This window comes from Mus pahari, chromosome 5 (assembly GCF_900095145.1).
Source record: "Mus pahari chromosome 5, PAHARI_EIJ_v1.1, whole genome shotgun sequence".
NCBI lineage: Eukaryota > Metazoa > Chordata > Mammalia > Rodentia > Muridae > Mus > Mus pahari.
In genome coordinates, this window is record NC_034594.1 from 81632289 (window position 1) to 81655748 (window position 23460).

A 23460-nucleotide genomic window follows, 5' to 3' on the forward strand; every position below is an offset into this window, starting at 1 on the left:
TTTGAAATGTAAATAAAGAAAATAATAATAAATAATAATAAAAAAAGAGGCTGAAGCATAGCACAGTAAATAAGAACTTGAAGTTCAATTTCAACTGGCTACAATATTGTGATGGGTGATCTTAGCTGTTAACTTTACACACCCAGAAGAGGAAACTTTAACTACGGAACTGCTTCCATCAGATTGGCTTTTGAGAATTTTTATGCAACATTTTCTTGATTAACAAACAATGTGGAAGAGAGCAGTCCAAAGTACAAAGCTTTCCTTAGGAAGTTTTGTCTATCTATAATATGGGTACAGTAAAAATTATACATATTTATCAGTGTTGGTAATAAAAATCAGATTACACAGGGCATAATAAAGTAACTAGAATGTTATTGCTGCTCAATAAATGATAGCTATTATTTTCATTTTTAATTCTTCATTGCATTAATCTCAGCAATTATAGAATCTCTCAGTCAACAAAACAAGAAGATAGCAGCAGTCCCAAAGAAAAATGATGGAGAATAGAAGGTCACATTTAAATAAGTGGGGACAGATAAGAGCTCTAAAATTGAAAGGGGCTATGTCTGCAATTGATTGTAAGAGATAAGAACTCATTTACACTATTTTGAGAAGAGTAAAATAATAAGAAATGAAAGATATGAGTGTCTAAAAAACAACTCCATATTCTAGAGTTGATACAATATGGTAAATGTGGGTAGCACTTCTCGAGTTAACTTTGAGTGACTTCTTGCTTGTAATTAATCATGAATGAGTCTGCTGACATCTGTCTTTGTTTCTAATTAAGAAATGCATTATACCCTGACAAGTTCCTCTGAATGGATATGGATATATATATATATATATATATATATATATATATATATATATATATAGAGAGAGAGAGAGAGAGAGAGAGACTGACTGTGCTAGCCTGAAGGAAACAGCCTTAGTCAAACAAATGTAAGGATTTGTGGCCATTGTTTATCTTTCTGTAATTAGTCATGGTTTATGTTGCTTGCCTTCAAAAGACACTGAGAACTGAGAAGATACACTTGCTCCCTGGCATAGTATTCACCAGCAGCCCTCCCATCATTATCTCTTGCATCTTCTTTCTGCCTTTCCTATAACCATCCTCACTCCCGAAGTGGTGGTTCCTACGCTGACTGACTAGCTGGCTCTGGCAATAGAATTATCTAAGCTTCGATCTTTCTTCCATATTATGAAAGTCATAACTAACAAAGTTGCAGTAAGGTTAAACCTAACTGAACAACATTCAAAAAAGCATCCGGGAGAGGGTATACTTGGAAATGATGGAGATCAGTAAAGATAACTTACCACCCAGCACAAAAGTATAGTTTCCCAGCTCTACTTTTGCTTCTACCATTTAATCTGTTTGAACTCCCCCCTGCTCAGCAGTCTCAACTTCCAGCAAAAAGCTGGAGAAATGACTCAGTGGTTAACAGTGTATGTAGCGTGTGCAAAGGACCCAAGTTTAGATACCAGCACCCATTCTAGACAGTTTATAAAATCCTGTAATTCTAGCTCTAGGAGATCTGATTCCTCTGATTTTCACAGGCATCCGCAGTCACATACACCCTCCTATATACATACAAACACACAATTAAAAATAAGTCCTTAAAAATAAACTAAACTCTGGGGGAGGGGTACTGGTTAGTTCATATTGTTGTTCCTCCTATAGGGTTGCAGACCCCCTTTAGCTCCTTGTGTACTTTCTCTCACTCCTTCATTGGGGGCCCTGTGTTCCATCCAATAGATGATTGTCTCTAGTTGCATATGTAGCAGAGGATGGCCTAGTCAGCCATCAATGGGATGAGAGGCCCTTGGTCTTGAGAAGATTATATGCCCCAGTACAGGGTAATGTCAGGGCCAGGAAGCTGGAGTGGGTAGGTTGGGGAGCAAGGCAATGGGGAGGGTATAGGGGACTTTCGGGATAGCATTTGAAATGTAAATGAAGAAAATATCTAAATAAATAAATAAATAAATAAATAAACAAGTAAATAAACAAACTAACTAAACCCACACCAGGACTTCCTTTTTTTACTGTTATCAATATGATGGATTCTCTTTTATTTAAAACATGATAGTCCTTGCATCTTAAACACTAATAGTATAATATATAGTAACCAAAATTATGAAGGGTGTTTGTTTCTTACCAACGTTATTTAATACCACGATTTTTTCATGGTAAGATCTGAATCTCCTATTTCTCTGTAGAACACCTAGCATTGTACTTGTACACTCAATTAAATACTGACTTGCAGTGTCAAATTAATAAACAAAAGAACTATCAACTATGTAGTCTTCACACATTACAAAAATTTATCTTTTTTCAATATTCTGAACAGCAAAAGGAAAAAACAATGGCATAACAACTCTGATCTCAGTCCCCACCCCGCCCCCGAACTTGGCTGGGAGGCTGTTACCAAGTTAGTCAATTTCCTTCAGCTTGTCTCATCTTTTATACACAGAAATGCACAAAGAGGGCAGTATACACTTCAAGAACTTAGTGCAATTCTTAGATACATCTCTCTATTACCAAAACAGTCATTTCTGTGTATTTCCCTAACACGTAGGAAATAGTTCCCATTACAGCCAACCTCAAATATTGAAATAATTACAATTTCTTGGAAATTTTTATTTAAGATGCATAGAAAGAACTATAAAAAATTGAAATTAACCAATAATGTTCTTCCCTACATTATAGACAAATAAAATATAAAATAATAAAAGTTAGCACTAGAAATGTTTATAGACTATTATCATTTAAAATATACTAGCAGAGTACTTTTTAGAGGATTTTTAGACAGTAATAATCATTAGAGAGAATGAAGCAAAGGAAATGGAGGTAGGGTATTCTGCCTGGTAAATGACAGTCAGCAATATACTTTAAGATAGAAACTGTTTTAATGCAATAAAACCATGTATGTAATGTTATATTCTCTGTTTAGAGCAGTGATTCACCCTGTGGTCACAATGCCTTAGAAGGGTCAAATGATTCTTTCACAGGGTCGTATTGTACATATATTTATGTTATTTTATTTATAATATATATATATATATATCATGATTCATAACAGTATAAAAATTAGTTATAACAATTTTAAAACTAATTTTATAACAAGTAGCTACAAGAATAATTTTATGGCTGGGGTCACCATGACATGAGCAACTGTATTAAAGGGTCACAGCATTAGCAAGGTTGGGAACCACTGGTTTAGAAGTCTAGCCTCTTCCTTTCATTGAAAGCACAGTATTCCTTCATTCTTAAATAAAGGTCAAGAAACTATACATATTAAAGGCTCAGTAGAACACCTAGATACATCTCTCCATTACCAAAACATAGTCATTTCTGTGTATTTCCCTAATGTAAAAAATAATTCCCACTACAGCCAACTTCAAATACATTAGAATAATTAAATCAATCTTAAGATAAAGAAAACATTCTTAAATTTATGTCAGAAAGATAAAAGAGAAAAAAATCAGAAGTATAACTATTACTATAAAAGACTATTTAAACAATGAATATATTGTTTGTTCAGTTCTTAATATGAGATAAAAATACATATACTGCTTTGAAGTGGTTTGTTTTGCTTTCTGGTTATTTTGAAATAGGGTTTCTCTGGTTGTAGCCCTGGTTGACCTCGAACTTGTTCTGTAGACAAGGGAGGCCTTGAACTTGGAAATCTACCTACTTCTGCCTCCAGACTGCCATGATGATTAGTGTGTACCACCACAGTGGTTTGAAGAGGCTTCTAAAAATATATATATTTATTATTTTCATTAATTTTCATGTGTATATGTGTATGTTCCTGCATAAATGTATGTGTCATGTATAATGAGATGCCTGGGAAGGCCAGAGGACATCAGATTCCCTGGACCTCGAGTTACAGGCAACTGTGAGCCTGATACAGGTTCTAGGAGCTAAGCTCAGATCCTCAGCCAGAGCAGCAAGCACTCCTAGCCTCTGAGCTGCCTCTCCAGGACTGGAGTATTTTCCTAATAACCTATTCTAGAAGTATGTGCAATACTTACATTGTGTAGTTATTTAAAAAACAAAACAGTATCATTAAGGCTACAGAAGAACTTAAATTATTCATATGCATTTCTTTATGCTTCTCTTAAGTTACAGAGCCACTGTTATCAATGTACCCTCTTAGCCACTGAAAAAAACAGACACACCAGAAAATACAGGAAAAGCAAAGACAAACACATCACTTCACTTAGTCTTACAACTTCCATATTCTATGAACTCATTACACATGATTGATTCAGACTGGATTCCTGGTAACTCAGCCAGTATCATCTGAATCTTTGTTAAAGCTGAACTTACCTTAACTTCCTTCCTAGTGCCTTTTGGGATATTGGAATGCAACTTGATGATTAACAAAGAAGTATAAGACATCCATCCCACAAAACCAGCTGCAACATTGATGCCCAGAAACAGTCTGTCATAAGTGTGATAATAAGACAATCCTCTCAGGGCGAGGTCAATCAGCTCCTCACAGAGGGACACCTATTGGGACAAAGCATGTATACAATGTGTACAGTGAAACAGCAAAAGCCAAGCTTCTCTAGCCAAGGACCTGGTATTCCATACAACACATCATAGCAGCAGAGTGGAGTGAGAAGCTCTATATGAAAGGCTTAGGAACAGACTGCAACTGTGAGGATCTACTTGCAAAACATCAAGAAGTCTCAAAACAAGAAAGGATTTTTAATTTGCAAAGATAGGGCATTTTAATGAAAATGATCTATGCTCTGTGTAGTATTTTAAAGTAACTCATTATGTCAAAATGGTCCTCAGATGACACATACTGGAAATGAAGGTGTTCCAGCATACATCTTAAATAATGGAAATGCCTGTATTAGTATACATATGTATATTCACTGTATTTCACTTTCATGTCAGATTATGTAAGTCTACAATAAAATATCAGCAAAATAACAATATGCTAGAGGAGAAGAATAGGTTAGTGAACTGGGAATGTAGTTTAGTGGTACAGTGCTAGCCTAGCATATGAGATGCTCTGGATTCAAATACTACCAGGGAAAGTGTCTAAAATTTAAAAGCATAATTTAAAAGTTATAAATGCACAGACTGGTAATTAGTTAGGTACTCTTTTAAAATAGATGTAGAATTTTTAGTGAGGCATGGTGACACTTATATGTAATCCCAACTGCTTTAGAGGCTGTGCAAATCTGACACTAGCCTGGCTAACTGAACATTTCTCTTCCAAAAACAATTAGTAAACAAATTGATAAATTAAATAAATAAAATAGGGCTGAGGATGCAGCTTACTAATAGAGTGCTTAATTAGCATGCACAGGACCCTCTGCTCAATCCGCTGTAATGTAAACACAAAACTATGTAATGCAATACAATGTAGGACAGAAATCCAATGGAGTAGAGGTGCTTAGAGTCAAATCTTTAGTATGAATGCAGTGACATTAGTGGTGAATGTGGCACATTACACCCTTACAAGAGGATGATGGGGACTCAGTATTTGTTTAGTCATTAAAAAAAAAAAAAGGAAAAAAGAAAAAGGTAATACAGTTCCTTTCTGAGCTAGAAAGCTGTACCCGCCTGAAGTAAAGAGGAGTATGTCTGAGGCTAATGTCCCTCCTCAAGGAACCCAACAGTCTGCCTGATTTGCTTCCTGGGCAGAGCTCCCCACGCCCTGACCCAAGTGCCTATGTACTTACTACTTCATCAAATTTTTCTTGTTTTATATAAGATCTTGCTTTTCTTAAAATGTCCAGATGTTGAGAATCAGAAAGCAACCTACAAAAGAAAAGGAAATAATAGGTTTAATGTTTCCTAATTTGGTTTCTTGCATTTCTTTTTTTTTTTTTTCTTTTTTATTCTTTTTTTTCTTATTATTTATTTATTTATTTTGGTTTTTCGAGGCAGGGTTTCTCTGTATAGCCCTGGCTGTCCTGGAACTCGCTCCATAGACCAGGCTGGCCTCGAATGCAGAAATCCGCCTGCCTCTGCCTCCCAAGTGCTGGGATTAAAGGCGTGCGCCACCAACGCCCGGCAGTTTCTTGCATTTCTTACTAAATAAAGACAGGGGGAAAAAAATGGAACAAACAGAAAACAAAACCAAATAAAAATGAAAAAGAAAGGAAACACTAGGTTAAACTTTACTATGGCTGGATATTTGATTGCCTCTAAGAAGAGATCATGGTTAAACTTCATTTTCTTTACCCCAGATTTCTTTTTAATTTTTATTTGGTAGTACTAGGAATCAAACACAAGGCCTTGGACATGATAATCAAGTGTCCCACTGATGAGCTATACCCCATCCATGACACAAAGCTTCAAACACCAACTACACTTAAGAACTCTATATAAGCCATCATTCTAAAGAGATTTATGGCCATGAAAAGAAACTGTGGATAAAATTAAGATAATCAGTAGATCACTAACTTCCATTACTAAGCCTTCCTGTGTGTGCTAGACACAAAGACAGGGCTGGCACATCAGTGCACTTATGCCTCACCCAAACAGGGTCTAGGAATCCACGTTATAGAAGTGCTCTGGCAGAGTTTAACTAATGCTGGGAGCTCATGAGATACTTGAATTTATTCATCATTTTTGTACGATGTGTTCAGAAAACACTAAAAATTATAGAAAAATTGAAATTATATAAACCCTAAGGCATTACTAACATTATAGAAAAAGGAAATATCAGAACAATCACCTTTATGATATGAATAAGTATGTTTAAATGCAAATTTGAATATATACTGCTTAATTAAGCTTGCATTCCTAAAGTGAGTCTCATCAACATCTAACAATGTACACCAAGTTACTGAGGGCTACTGGAAGTGATATATGATAAAACTGTGATAACTGCACAGCTCAAACATCATGCCACTTGTCTTCTTTCTGACTGGTGGTTCCCCACCTCTGATGAGACTTAAGTAAATCTTCTGAGGTGGGATGGTCTGAAATTCATTTATTTGAGACTCTTATGAGAAAATGAACATAATCCTGTATGATATTCTTTTAAAAAAAAATAAAAAGGAAAGAAAAATTCATGAACCAGAGAAGACTACCTAGATCTTACATTCTATAAGAAACCTTGCTTAAGAATCTGTGTTGAAACTTTGGAGCAGAGACTGAAGGAATGGTCATCCAGAGACTGCCCCACCTGGGGATCCCTAAACAACCACCCAAACCAGACACTATTGTGATGCCAACAAGAGTTTGCTGACAGGACCCTGATGTAGCTGTCTCCTGAGAGGCTCTGCCAGTGCCTGACAAATACAGAAGTGAATGCTCACAGCCATCCATTGGACAAAGCACAGGGTCCCCAATGAAGGAGCTAGAGAAAGTACCCAAGGAGCTAAAGGGGTTTGCAGCCCCATAGGAGGAACAACAATATGTACTAACCAATACCCCCAGAGCTCCCAGGGACTAAACCACCAATCAAGGAAAGCACATGGTGGGACTCATGGCTCTAGCTGCGTATGTAGCAGAGGATGGTCTAGTCAGTCATCAATGGGAGGAGAGGTGCTTGGTGCTATAAAGGTTCTGTGCCCCAGTATAGGGGAATGCCAAGGCCAGGAAGCTAGAGTGAGTGGGTTGGTGAGCAGGGGGAGGGAGGAGGGGATAGGGGATTTTCAGAGGGGAAACTAGGAAAGGGGATAACATTTGAAATGTAAATAAAGAAAATATCCAATAAAAACAAAAAAGATTAATGATAAAAAAAAAAATCTGTGTTGAGAGGCTAGAGAGGTGATTCAGTGCTCTTCAGAGGACCAAAGTTCAGTGCCCAGCATCTATGTCCTGTGGCTCACAACGGCCTTTAACTCCTGTAACTGCAATTCTGGACATCCAATGCCTCTACACACACACACACACACACACACACACACACACACACACCAAATAAACTGAAAAGGAAAAACAACCTGTCCTGGTTTTAAGATCTCCTAGCTCTTTCAACTGAGGAGAACACAATTAAGGACTATCGTGTTTCTGACTGCAGGAGAAACCACCATCCTCTCATCCTCCAGAGAATTTACTTAGATTTGTAAAGAAAAGTTGTCAAGAGGCAGAAATGCAAAGAAAATGAAAAAGTTACTTCAAAATGTTAATTTGGTCCCCTTTTCTATCACTAAATATTTGGAATGTTTTCCTGGATCTTTAGAAATTGAATTACTGAGCCAAGGGCACAAGCATTTTTGTTGAGGGTTGTATCTAAAATGCCAACTTTTTTTTAAAGGGCCTTATAATAGCTGGCCTCCTCTTCCTTGCTCTGGCATATTCTACTCATGAATACTGACTGCATCCTCTATCTTTCTTGTAATTATTACAGCTTCTTTAATCTACTTCATTAGTTCTATGCTCCACAGACTACTTCTATTACTCTTAATTCCTCATGATCCCAGACATACGTACATACATACATACATACATATGTACATACATACTCACAAGCGTGTGCGCGCACACCCCTTTTCATTTGTCATCTATCCTGTATTCACATCTGAGTTCCTGTCCATAAAGATCTTTATGCTTTTCAAATCAAATATTTATGACCCATTCCAAATCTTTCCTCACACCATTAGCACTTTACTATGGGTTAATAATCAGTTTATTCCCATTCAATTACATTTTAACTTCATGTAGGCCAAGATAGTATCTAATACTTCCATTAAATTTCACAATAATACTTAGGAAAGTGCTAAGCACACAGAATGAATCAATAAATCTTAATGGATAAAATGCTATCACACAGAGCTTGTTCTAGTAGCACATGCCTATAGCTCTAGGGGCAAAGGCAAAAGGATCTCAGATTTAGGGCCAGTTTAGGATTTACAGCAGGTTTCAGGCAAGAATGAACTACAGAGTGATCCTCAGGCATTTTTGTTTGTTTGTTTGTTTGTTTATAAAGCTATCAAAATGCTATAGGCCTGTACTTAGGAAAAAATAAAAGAATGATATAGTTATATTGTCATTCTAAAAATACTACAGATTTACAAATTAAGTAAAAAGATAAGAATTAAGAAAAAATGAGAAAAACATTTTGAAGAAGCATTTATGATTATTACAGTACACTCAGGTAAGGAAAGAAAATCTAGGGAATAGCAACATATGTTTAGACATATCAAATGTTTGTGGAACATTTGTGCCATCTGGATGGTCAGCATGACAGGATTTAGAATCACCTAAGACAGCAGTTCTCAACTTGTGGGTAATCACCCCATTGGAAGTTTCATATCTGATATTCTGTATGTCAGATATTTGCATTATGATTCATAACAGTAGAAAAGTGACAGTCATGAAGTAGCCCAGAACTAATTTTACAGTTAGGGGTCACCACAGCATGAGGAACTATAGTAAAGGCTTGTAGCATTGGTAAGGTTGGGAATCACTGTCCTAAAACATACCCTTCTGAGTGTTTCCAGAGAGTATTAACGAAAGGGGAAGATCTTCCCTCAAAGTGAGTATCTTCCAATGTATGCCAGCGACATAAAGAAGCAATGTCACCTGCCTTTGCTTTACATTTATCAGGAAGTGTGATTACTGCTGCTGCTACTATCTCCCTATTCTATAGGCAATGTAACATTCCTTCCCCTGCTCCTCAGTTCTGGGATGTACCATCACACCCAGAAAAAGCATGATTCTGACTAAGAATGGCAGGATCAGGACAGGAAAATATATGCAAAATCATCTCATTACATGAGTCCTTACTCCTCTAGATACTTCTCCAGCAAATTAGCTATCCTGGCTAAGTTTTATAATTTACTACTCTTTGTAAAATTCAGTCCCAATTTAATATTCAGATCCAAGAATAATAGAACCTTAAAAAATAGAGACAAGCTTTTGCTTCCCCAAAGAATATATATTAGCACAATCATTTTGGAAAATTGAGAGTATAAAATAAATATCACACACACAATGATCCAAAAATTTACCCCATGTACACTTAAGTATACTTACATCATAAGTAAAAACTAAACCTAGTGGAATATACTGGCAATCCTAGAATTTGGCAGGCAGAAAGAGTCCTGGGTTTGAGGTTAGACTGTGATACATGGCAAGTTCCATGCCATACTGAGCTTACATAGAAAATAATGTCTTAATATTGCATATACCAGCAAGATTTTGCTGAAGGGACCCTGATATAGCTGTCTCATATGAGGCTATGCCAGTGCCTGGCAAATACAGAAATGGATTCTCACAGTCAGCTATTGGATGGAACACAGGGCCCCCAATGGAGAAGCTATAGAAAGTACCCAAGGAGCTGAAGGGGTTTGCAACCCTGTAGGTGGAACAACAATATGAACTAACCAGTAACCCCAGAGCTCATGTCTCTAGCTGCATATATAGCAGAAGATGGCCTAGTCATCCATATTGGGAAGAGAGGCCCTTGGTCTTGCAAACTTTATATACTCCAGTTCAGGGGAACGCCAGGGTCAAGAAGTGGGAGTGGGTGGGTAGGGGAGCAGGGCAGAAGAGGGTACAGAGGACTTTCAGGATAGCATTTGTAATGTAAATAAAGAAAATATCTAATTAAAAAAGTTGAAAAAAAAAAAAGAAGAAAATGATGTCTTAAAAAAAAAAACCCACAGGAAAAACCCAAACAATAAAAAAGCATACAATATGTAACTGACAAAAACTAGACATAATACAAATGTTTGTCAGTAGTGAAATACATAAATAAATTACAGGTTGACACATCCTGTATAGCAGTGAAAAACATCAACATGTGGCAATGAAACATAGAATGTTAATACAACAGTGCGGTAAGGAAGCTGGTAAAAATGATTATATCCGGTGCTGGAGAGATGGCTCAGCGGTTAAGACCACTGACTGCTCCTCCAAAGGTCCTGAGTTCAATTCCCAGCAACCACATGGTGGTTCACAACCATATGTAACAGGATCTGGTACCCTCTTCTGGTGTGCCTGAAGAGAACGACAGTGTACTCATATACAAAAAATTAAATAATTCTTTTTAAAAAATGAGTATATCCATTTGATTTCTTATATGTGAAGTTCCATACAGGACAGTCAGAGTTGTAAGTCAAAATTGATTTCTAGAAGTGTAACTGGCAGTACTGTGTTCTTCTGTTTCTTCTTTTTTAACTTGAATAATTATATTTGATCTGGTTTTGTTGCTTACAGAATGAGGTCACTTGTCTCAGTTCTGGATGAAGATGTTGTTTGAAGGTGTTAATTTTTATAAGAAATATAGCTATGAACTGTATCCTTTTCTTTTCACATATTAAACTTATTTTTACAATTTTATCAATGTTCAAGCATATGAGATAGAGGAAGGAGTGCTTGTGCAAGAAAAGAGATGGTGAGACACTCTCTCTGATTCACTACATGTGGAGTCTAACTCAGCACAATGCTTAGAGATGTCTAGAAGCATAGTTGAAGGCAGGTGTACTTCCGGGAAGAAAGAAAAAGGAGATAACAACAGCCACCAGTGCCAATGCAATCATGGCCTTCACTCAGTCATCCATACACTCATTCCAGTATTTATTTATTTCTGGTTTTATGAGACAGAGTATTTCTGTGGGGCTCTAACTGACTTGAAACTCAAGAGATCCATCTGCCTCCTGAGTTCTGAAAGGTGTGCACCACCACACCTAGCCCAAGTACTATGGTCTTAATTTTTTTTTCTTACAGTAAATTACATAGAACCAAAGCTCACTGTACCAACACCTACTCAGAATTTATCCATGTAGCCATAAAGCTCAAAGGAGGGCCATTTCAAGTCTCATTCTGGCAAGATTTCCAAACATCTTACTCCATTCTGAACAACAAAGGGTACAGCATAATTGGATGCTTCCTTGTTACCCTTGAGTATAACGTGAATTTATTCTTCTTGTTTTTACCTTCCAGGGCTTTGAAATGAACCCAGGGCCTCAGGCATCCTTACCTCTTTTTACTTTGCATTTGGAAACTAGGTCTCACTGAGCTGCTGTCCTTGAAAGTACTCTATAAGTCTGGCAGGCCTTCAACTTTTCATCCTCCTGCCTTAGCCTCCCATGTATCTGTGATTACAGGCCTGTGCTACTGAGTTTGGATGGTCACAACTTTTTGGAAGGAATTCTATTTGTCTAATAGATGTCTAGACATTTTTCAATTCAAAATTCCTAGACTATGCATGCAAATGAAATTTCTACTTAACTTTTTTTATTATTTTTTTGTATTATTTTTATTTCAACAAATAGGTCTTTCCTATTCAGTGCTCTTGAAATCCAGTAACACATTTTTATCACTTTCTTGCTAAGAAATATATCTACTTAGCATTTCCTTGCCTCTAGATTGACAGCACAAAGTAGTGATAAGATTTGGAGGGGATTCAGAATACTGACAAGATCAACTAAGGAGTGAAAACCAACTTTCCGTAAGCAAAGACTAAAGCAGCGCACAATGTACTACGGGGAAGAGATTTCAGGAGCAGAAATGTGTTCTCAGAGGTTAAAGAGGAGGAGGAAGAGGGAGACCTTGATCTGCGATCTTGACTTTTGAGAGTAACTTGACCTCATTAGCATAATGGCTTGTCTTCATTATTAACCTGGGTGCTTTTGGAATCATCTAGGAGACTTGCATGTATCTGTGAGGCCATTTGACAAAAGGAGAGATAGAAAAGGAGAGGGAGGGTGAGTAGAGTGGGGAGATAGGGACAGAGTGGAAAAGACTCACCCTTGAATGTGCACAGTACTAGTACCATTATACAGGCTAGGGGCCTGAGAGGGGATGAATGCCAGCTGAGTAGTAGTACCCTTCTTTTCTTTGCTCCGTGGCCTGCCATATGAACTATTCTGTTATGTGCCACCACATCTCCTCCATCATGATGAAGTGAAGCCTCTCATACCATGAGGCAAAATAAATCTTTCCTTCCCTAAATTATTTCTGTCAAGTATTTTGCCACAGTGATAGCAAAGGTAACTAAAACACTTGGTATAAGAATGTTCATTCAGACACTCAAGTTTTCAGTTTAAAAAGCAGCTTGGACATTGGTATTTAAGTTTAGACAATGCCAGGCATGCTTTAATCCTAGCACTTAGGAGGCAGAGGCAGGTGGATTTCTTAGTTTGAGGCCAGCCTGGTCTACAGAGTGAGTTCCAGGATAGCCAGGGCTACACACAGAAACCCTGTCTCAAAAAAACAGAAAAGCAAACCTGAGAGAGAGATAGAGAGAGAGAGAGAGAGAGAGAGAGAGAGAGAGAGAGAGAGAGAGAGAGTGTTTAGACAATGATACATACTTATCAAGTTTATTATATTTTCCAAGAATACTCAAAGTTTTAGGTTTAATACCACTTAATGATGTATCTCTAGAATATTTACAGAATTGATTAGCTCCCAGACCTTTAGAAAGATGAGACAAATGGGTCATCTGCAAACTCTGTAATGCCAGCAGTTACAAAGCTAAAGCAGAATCAGATGTTTCATGTTAGCCTCGACTATATAGTGAAATCTGCTATAAAAAGAGAAAAAAGGGAGAAAGAAGAAGGGGAACAAGGGAGATAACAGGAAGACAGAATGAAGGACATGGAGAAGGGGAAGGAGAGGGAGAGAAGGAAGAAGGGATAAAGGAAGTAAGAATAAGAGAGAAGGAGAAAGAAGAAGAGGAAGAGGGGAGGATTGGAAGAAGCAGCAGTAAAAGACAGAGAGTATTGCATTTTTTTTCTTTATCTCCTGATGTTCATACTAGAAAGTGAGCTCAGTATTCATGCAGTCTGGGCAAGAACTCTTCTATTTGAATTACCTCCTAACCTGTTGGTACTTTTTTGATGACTATAAAAAAGACTCCAATAGAAAAAGAAGTTAACCTCTCTCCTCCAGCTGAGTGAAATGCCCAAAGGAAAGAAGAAAGAAGGCCAAGGGGAAGAAGATGGCCCCACACCTCACTATTGTGAAGAAACAGGTGACCAAAAAGGTGGTCAATCCTTTGTTTGAGAAAAGGCCAAAGAACTTTAGCACTGGGCAGGACATCCAGACCAAAAAAGATTTCACATGCATCAAGTCAAATGCCCCTGATACATCAGGCTGCAGCAGCAAAGGGTCATCTTCTATAAGCAGCTCAAAGTACTTGCTGTCATTAACCAGTACACTTGTGCCCTGGACTGGCAAACAGCTACCCAGATACTTAAGGTTGCCCACAAGTACAGGCCAGAGACAAAGCAGAAAAAGAAAGAAAGGCTACTGACCTATATTGAAAAGAAAGCTGTTGGCAAAGGTGATGTCCCAAGTAGGATACTACCTGTCCTCTGAGCAGGGGTCAATACAGTCACAGCTAGGTGGAGAACAAGAAGGTTCAGCTGGTGGTGACTGCCCATGAAGTAGACCCCATTGGGCTGATGATCATCTTGCCTGCCCTGTGTCAAAAGATGGGGGTCCCCTACTGCATCACCAAGGGAAAGGCCAGGCTGGGGCGCCTGGTCCACAGGAAGACATGCACCACAGCTGCCTTCACAGGTTAACTAGGAAGACAAGGGTGCTCAGGCTAAGCTGGTGAAAGCTATTAGGACCAATTACAATGACAGATACAATGAGATCTGCTACCACTGGAGAGGCAATCCTGCATCCTAAGTCTGTGGCTCACATTGCCAAACTGGAAAAGCAAATGGCTAAAGAACTCGACACTAAACTGGGTTAAATGTATACTGCTAAGTTTTCTGTACATAAATATAATTACAAAATTTAAAAAAAGAAAAGAAAGTTAAATCCTTAACAAGTGATAGGATGAGAAAAATGCATTGCTTGATGAAGAGGCACCTATCAAAAAATGAAACCAAACTGTCTTGGGAGAACAGCAAAGCACATCCAACTTCAATGGCTAAAAAGCCTATCACTATATTTGTTTATTGTTATGGGGTTCCAAAGCATTTGCAAAGCTCACTGACTTTCCATATCATGATGAAAAGAGGAATTAGAGAATCGAGTGATGTGAAAGAGTACTGCCTGGAGACTCCAGTTCTGCTTCAGATCTGAAGTGAGAGTCTGAGAGCAAGCTGGGTCAGCAGGGCATGTGATGTCTAAATAAATTTGGTGTTTTCATTTTAGATATTAAGGAGGGCTCTTTAAATAGTCAGAGACAGCTAATCTAAGTGTTTGGTTCCTCCGTTAGGGTAACAGTTGGGAAAGTGAGACTTCAGGCAGGAGTGGATTTCTGAATGTAGACAGTAAGGAAAGGCAAAAGGGCTGGAGGAGAACTACTACTATCTGCTGTACATTCAAATGCATCACACCTTAGGGATTACAATGCTGAGTGGTTAAGCCAAGACTCTACACACTTTTAAAACTCTATTGTCATGAACCAATCACGAAGCCTAACATGTAAAAACTTTAAGGAGAGACAGATTTGAGGATTTGTCATTTTTCCCTTTGGGGCTAGGGGTATATCATCAGGAGAGTATTTATCTGGCATGTATGAGGCCCTGGGTTCCATGGAAGTACTTCAAAGAAACAAACAAAAGTGCCCACCAATTTGTGATACAGCACTTGTTGGGGTCTGGAGACTTGGTGGCTATTCTTCAAAAAGGACCTGGGTTCAATTCTAAGCACTTGAATTGTGGTTCACAACCATCAGTGACTCCAGTTTCAGAGCATCTGATGCCCTCTTCTGACCTCCATGGGTATTGAGCATTCAAGCAGGACAGAGACATGAAAACATCCATATACACAATTTTTTTTTTTTAATTTTAAATTCTTTAACTCATACTCACCTTATTCTATACAGCACCTCTCTTTAGAAAACAAGAGACAAAAACAAACCAACCAAAATTTTAAAAACATGAAATACAAATCTATAAAAACAAAATCTATAAAAACACAAAACTGGAAACCATAATATGTAAGCAAAAGACCAATTAGACAAAAAATGCCCAAACAAGCAGTATGAGATTTAAAAAAAAGTCTAGAAAAATAGCATTGAGTTTGTCTTTTATTGGCTATTTATTTCTAGGTCTGTCCTTATAGTTAACATGAAGGGAAACTGTGGTTACAATGTATTGTATGAAAAAAAAATTGTCAGAAAAACTTGAGAGACTGGAAAGATGACCCATTAGTTAAGGGCACATCTTCTACTGCAGAAGACCTGGATTTGAGAGGACCTGAGTTCAGTTCCCAAGTACCTTCATGAGACAGCTCACAGCAATCAGTAACTCTCTGGCTCCAAGGGAATCTGTAATCTCTGGCCAACACAGTCACCCACATATACATACACATATACATAATTAAAACAAGAAAGATAAACTTTAAAAACTTTGTTGGCTTGCCTCATTGATCACTTGTCCAGAAATGAGATAATTATGTACAGTGCACAATTATTACATTATATGCACGCTATTCTGGATTACCATTATTATTCCACCTGGAGAAAAGTAAATAAACCACAGAACACAAGCAATCACAGATTGATATTCTAAAAAGACCAGGAATGCCACAGAACTGACATTATTTTATTAACTATGTTACAAACACATTCAAGACCTAAGAATACTTAAATTTCATTAAATATATTAAAACATCCAACAGCAACCCCTTACAATGAAAAGTACTGAACAGTATATCATTTGAGGCAAAAGGGATGATGAAAGGAGAATTGCGATTAGAAGCCTGGATTCAGGTTCAGCTCTACACCATATAGCTCCACAATAAAAGACTCAGAAGATGATCTCATCTCCATAGAGTAGAGAAAACCATGCTAAACTCTATGTGAGGGTTGTTATGAATACGTCGGTAAGATATAGGTCTGGCCAAATCCTAATATTCACTACTTTGAGGACAAAGTATAAGTTCTGAACATGCACACATGGATTAATCTGCTTATTGCCATTTTCACTCTTCCTATACATAGGCTTAATCTGGCAAGTGTCTGCTCCAATTTAGTTTTGAAATAATCTGTTTCTAGTCAGTCTTTTGTCCCATAGAAAAAAATTCACTTTATATATTACCTATATTCTGTGTTAATAAGCTTTCCTTTCATAAAACACATCCAAGACAACCATCTACAATGCTGCTTCTCTTTAAAATCTCTTCTCAACAGAAAATATGGGTTATTTTTATTGTTCTGTAAAAAACGAATCCTATTTTTACTATGAGAAATTATTTCTATTCTAAATTCCACAAATCTAATATAATAAATCCCATCATTATACACACACACACACACACACACACACACACACACACACAAGCTGTGCTTGTCAGTACTCACTGGTAAGATCTTAGTAGCTTTTTCTGCAGAACTAGGAATTTGACATGGCCTTAGATATGCTACACAAGCAAATACAATAGAGCTCTAGCTCCAGCCCCTAATAAGACATTAATTTACCTTGTAACCAGTGTTTTCATCTTGTTGTATGTAAGTGAGAACAAATAATTTGGAAAACCATAACAATTCTGAATAAGTTATAAGAGTTTGATGACAGCTGTAAAACAAATAAACACTGTATATAGTTGTGTGTACAAACAGATAGGCAGATGGATAATTACTTTTAGAAGGCTGGGCATCCTACAAATTGCACAGACTGGATTTAAACCTAGGGCTCAAGCAATCTTTCTGCATCAGCCTTCTGAGTAGCTGGGAATACAAAAGTACACCAACCACACGCAGCACAAACTACATTTTATAATGGTTTTGATGAAACTAGTGTAAGGGGCACTGCGAGAATAGAGTAGAGGTACATTCCAAAGGAACATTCATTGGGTTCTGAGTTCAACTCACACATATGCACAACAACAAATTCACTGTGCTACTTTTGGCATCAAAATAGAAAAGACAAATGTCAGAACTTCAGAATGTACTGAGGTTAGAGGAGAGATAGAGCCTGACTCTGCCTCCTTCAGTCCCATCTGATATTTGTTAGTGTGTGGTAATGAAGAGTCCAGACAAATCACCTCTGATGATGACAAGATATGCTTGTGATTAAAACATATAAACCAAGAGGACTGGAGAGATGGCTTGGTGGTTAAGAGCACTGGCTGCTCTTGCAGAGGACCCAGATTCAATGTCTTACACCCACAAGGTGGCTCCCAACAGCTGCAACTCCAGTTCCAAGGGATCAAGTTCCTTTTCTGGCCTCTATGGGCATCGGGTACACATGTAGTAAATATGCAGACATGTAGGTAAGCACTCATACACAAAATAAGAATAGGCAAATCTTTTTAAAATGTGTAAACACAAAAATAGCTGGAGCCCACAGAAACTCCTGTGATCAGACCACAGAGCTAGAAACACATTCAGAGGTAGTCAAAGGGCATTTTGGAACAGATGGGGCCATAAAGAGAGCAACAAGAGGAACAAGTAAGTATTCAGTCAAGAAGCACTGCACCCGGTCTTTAGAGAGACATGCTGGTTCAGGATGTGGCTGGGACCTCACATGTGGCACCTTAGAGCAGAGAACAAAAACAGACCTGACAAAGGAATTGTCAGTGTGACTAGGAATTCACCTCTACTTTAGTGTTACTGCCATAGGTTTAGAGTCACTAAGTATTCTGATAAGATATTCACTAAATCTTACAAAGCCATTATTTCTAAAAACACACACATTCCATTACAGTATCCAGATCTACTGTTCCTTTGCTACAGTATATATTCTTTAGAGTATTTAACATGAGACTTCTGGAGTAGGATAGTGGATTAGAAGTTTCCACCATGTGATTATATGCAAGAGAAGGGTCATGTATAATTCACTAATGTCAACACATTGGCGGTCTTTTCTTTTTCTTTTTCTTTTCTTTTTTTAAAGATTTATTTTATTTATATGAGTACACTGTATGAGTTAATTTTATATCCAGCTACAGCACTGAAGCTGTTTATCAGGTTTAGGAGTTCTCTGGTGGACTTTTTAGGGTCACTTATATATACCATCATATCATCTGCAAATAATGATATTTTGACTTCTTCCTTACCAATTTGTATCCCCTTGATCTCCTTTTGTTGTCGGATTTCTTTAGGTGATATAGGACTGTTTAGGTCATTAATCTGATCCTGATTTAACTCTGGTACCTGGTATCTGTCTAGACAAACAGACAGACAGACAGACAGACAGACAGACAGACAGACAGACACACACACACACACACACACAGAGAGAGAGAGAGAGAGAGAGAGAGAGAGAGAGACTGTTAAAAATAAATCTTAAAAACAAAAACTATATTCAGAGTCCTTGTTTCTCTAGTTAAAGCTAGCATCATTAAAATATAAAAAAATAAAAACTGGCCAGGATGCAGAGAATGGGCTATGAGAGCGTGGTTGGTGGGAATACAAGTCAGTAGATCGGCTCTAGAAATCAGCATGGAGATTCCTCACATAAAAAATAACAATGAAAAGAAGGAAGGAAGAAAGGAAGCAAGCTATATCTACTCGGAGTTATTCATCTGAAGGAATCTGATTATATAACTCAAATACCAATACATCCACGTTAATCAGGGGACTATTTACAACAGCCAAGTTATAGAATCAGCCTAAATGTCTGTCAACAACTGATTTACATATAAAGTGTGTTACGCATATAAAACAGAGTGTAATTCAGTCATAAACAAATCATGTCATTTGTAGAAAAGTGGAAGAAACTTAAATGATTAAATGATGTAAGTCTGATACTGAAAGACAAACAACACATTTTCTCTGATGTGTGGATCTAGACTTTTTATTTTTAAGAACCAGTGAGATGGTTTAGCAGCACAATTATACTTGTTGCTAAGCCTGACACCTGAGTTCCAACACCCAAACCCACATGGTAGAAGAAAGGGACAGACTTCTATAGGCTGTCCTCTGATCTCACTCAGTATACTTGGCCCACAGCAATTGAGTGTATACACACACACACACACACACACACAAATTTTAAAGAGGAAAGAAATGGCTGGAGAAGTGACTCTGGTTATGAGCACTTGCAGCTCCTCCAGAGGACCAGTTTGATTCCACATCCACATTAGTGGTTCCCAACTCTACCTAGAACTACAGCTGCAAGGGATGTGATATCATCTTCTGGATTCTGTGGGTACCTGCACTTATATGTGCACAGAGAGAGAGAGAGAGAGACATATACATGCATACCAAACTTTTTTAAGTCTTAAAAAAAGGAAATGTAAGTTAGAGGGGCTAGATGAATGACAATGTTGCCAGTCTGCTATAGCAGTACTCAGGAGACAGAGGAGTTAGAAGGCAGTCTGGGCTGCAAAGTAAGATTCTGTATTAAACAATCAAAAAAGAAAGAAGGAGTGAGGCAGCTGTGTGGGCCAAACAAAACAAATACATGGTCATATCTTTTCCCCCTATTTGGCTAAAACCAGGAAGTCTTCACAAGGCATTATTAAAACAAAAATACTTAGGGATGCTTCATTTCAAATGCAAATTTCTCTCATTTACTGAAAAAAAAATTACCTTCCAGAAGTAATAGCCCAAAACCAATATAAAAGTGCTTTCTCTTTCCAATGCAGTAGCTGCATTGGAACTGAAAGTCTGTCCTTCTATATTGTTATTCCCGAGTCTCCTGTCTCTATCAGTGGATGTTCTCACTTGTTCCCATCTTCTCTAGTGAATTTATGGTACTACACTGCCTACTTCCTAGTGAATCCACTTTGGTGGCTTCCAATAACTTATGAGACTATTTACCCATGGAAATGGTCAGCTGCTCTTACTCAGGCCTTCCCCTCTCCTTAGAGAGCTAAGTCCTCAGCTGGGTACTACTGCCATACTTTGCCATTTCACACCCACCTGTAACACTTCTGAACCCAGGGATCCATGGGTGCTACTGCATGTGAGTAGGCACAATGATTGTCACTGTTTCAAACGTGTGCTGAGCAAAGACTTTCTGTATTTCTGGAATGTCTGTCTCGCATTCCTCTCAGAGGTATGAACAAGCCTTTTCCTGACAGCACCTTACCATACTTAATTACAGTTGCTATAAATTTCCATCTATCAGCACGTTTGAAACTCTGCAAGAGTTCTTCTAAAAACAATCTGTGCTCATTCTATATTGATCATTTCTTAGCATGCTGTGCAGTTTTTGCTCTAGTTGTTTGTTTTGCTATCTTTCTATATGTTCTCACAGGGCTTTGAGTCCAGTACATGTGGCACTATTTATTTTCCAGCATCAAGTACAGGATCTGGCACAAAGCAGGCAAACCATAAATACTAGTTAAGTGTTCATGTAGTTAAAAGGCATTGCAGATTATTTCTTGGCAATGGCTTAAATTGATGACAAATGTGAGCTACTGCCCTCTGTTGGGAGTCATACTGTACAACCCAAGACCTTGTGTTGATGTCCTGACCCTTGCCACTCAGAAGAGTAATTTAACTTGCAAATAGAGTCTGTGAAGATTGCAGTTTATGTATTAAATGTCCCCCAAAGGCCCATGTGTTAAAGGTTTGGTCCTTAGCTTGGCACTGCTAGAAGGTGGTAAAAATGATGATGGCACAGATCTGTAGTCACACACTCAAGAGGCACAGACAAGGGGCATCAGGAACACAAGGCTACACTGCAAGTTCAAAGACTGCCTGGGTTACATGAGAGACTGTCCCCAAACAAAAAGAATGAAAGACAGGGCCTAGTGAGAAGTTTTAGAGTGTTGGGCAAGTACACTTAAAGGAAATATAAAGTGCAGTCACTTTAAACTCACATGCCACTAAGCAAGGAGCTTGAACTACCACACACTTCCTGCCAGAATATAGTACTTCCTCATCACAGGGCCAATGGAGCTGACTGGTCATGGAAAGAGATCTCCAAAACCATGAGCCAAAATAAAACCTACTCTTTCTTAGCTGGTATATCTCAGGAATTTTGTTACTGTCACAGAAAGTTAACTAACACAAACCTACAATCAAGCTAACATGAACTAATACTGGCTTGAAATAATCCTAATTCTGATGACTGCTATCCTTAACAGGAATGTGAAATATCCACAAGCGCGTGCGCACTCCTACAAACATGCACGCACACACATATATGTATGTATGTATTAACATACAAGGAACACATGTGAGAATAGTCTAGAATGATTCCTCTATAAGGCAAAGAACACCTAGAATTGCAGGCAGCCACGGGAAGTTATATGGCTCAAGAAAGGATCCCTTCCCTAGAGACTTTGGAGGGAGCAGAGTCTTAACAATATTTGAATCGAGTGGTGGTGGGGGGGAGGGAATGGAATATAAAGTGTAAAAAATAAATTAATATTTTTAAAAAAGAAAAAAATAGTCTCTAGAACAAAGAATTTTTGTTGTATCAAAACAGCCATGTTATGATAGTATGCAACACTATCCTCTTGTGCCATGCCAAAACTCAGGAGCTCGAGAGGCAAGGCAAGGCCGGCCAGGCCTTTCTCTTATCCATTTCCCCTGGTGCATACCAACAAGAAACTAACAAGCTTTCCATATAGTCATCTTAAAGGAAAATTTCTTTACTGACTACAACTTTTAATGAAACATCATTTTAAAAGAATCAATGATTGTCAAGGCTAGTCTGGTCTATATAGTAAGTTTTAAGACAGGGCTACAAAGCAAGACCCTGTCTCAAAAGAGACCATCATCAATGAAAGAACATATGATCAACATGTTATGCTTATGAGAAGACAGAAATGGGTATTCTAAGCAGTCCACATAGTCCCTTAAAAGTGCTACTATACTTTTTATTTCACAACTATTGAAACACTGTAAAGTAAAGTACATTTTAGAATTATCAGCAATGTTGTTCATTCTTCAGGGTGAATGAGTATTTGGAAAGCAAGGAGTTTTACATTTTATTCAAATTTTTATTACAAAAAATTTTCACTTAGCCATGGTCTAATATTTTATAACAGCCATTTATTCCTTTCTAGAATATCTATCTAGACAGAGGGAAAAGTGTTGGAGATTAGTTCTAATGCTTTGATTCAACTAGAAATCTGCATGTCCAAACACTTAAGGTCCTTGTCCCTAATTGGTTTTTGACAAAGGGAGATGGGGTAAGACCCTTAGATTTGCATGGGCTAGGATGTAGGAGGGGGGAGGAGAAGCAAAACTGCCATGACTTGGAGAGATGGATAAGACTGAGAGCTGCAAATGAGACCTCATAAAATTGCAAATCTTCTGTAGAGCAAAAGACACTGTCAATAAGACAAAGAGGCCACCAACAGATTGGGAAAGAATTTTTACCAATCCTAAATCTGATAGGGGACTAATATCCAATATATACAAAGAGCTCAAGAAGTTGAACTCCAAAAGTTCAAATAAACCCATTAAAAAATGGGGTACAGAGCTAAACAAAGAATTCTCAACTGAGGAGTACCAAAGGGCTGGGAAGCACTTGAGAAGATGTTCAACATCCTTAATCATCAGGGAAATGCAAATCAAAACAACCCTGAGATTTCACATCACACCAGTCAGAATGGCTAAGATCAAAAATTCAGGGGACAGCAGATGCTGGTGAGGTTGTGGAGAAATAGGAACACTCCTCCATTGCTGCTGGGATTGCAAGCTTGTACAACCACTCGGG

General features: G+C 37.9%; 1 protein-coding gene across 3 annotated transcripts in view; it reads right to left on the reverse strand.

The window, feature by feature from the left end:
- Nucleotides 1-23460, reverse strand: part of Pign (phosphatidylinositol glycan anchor biosynthesis class N) — a 126016-nt gene that overhangs the window by 64629 nt on the left and 37927 nt on the right. For all 3 annotated transcript variants that reach the window (XM_029538980.1, XM_029538979.1, XM_021197588.2), the window contains 2 exons: nt 5710-5788; nt 4337-4519 (listed from right to left, as the gene is read on the reverse strand). In XM_029538980.1, coding sequence (XP_029394840.1) covers nt 4337-4519; nt 5710-5788 — 262 coding nt within the window. The remainder of the gene's footprint in view (nt 1-4336; nt 4520-5709; nt 5789-23460) is intronic.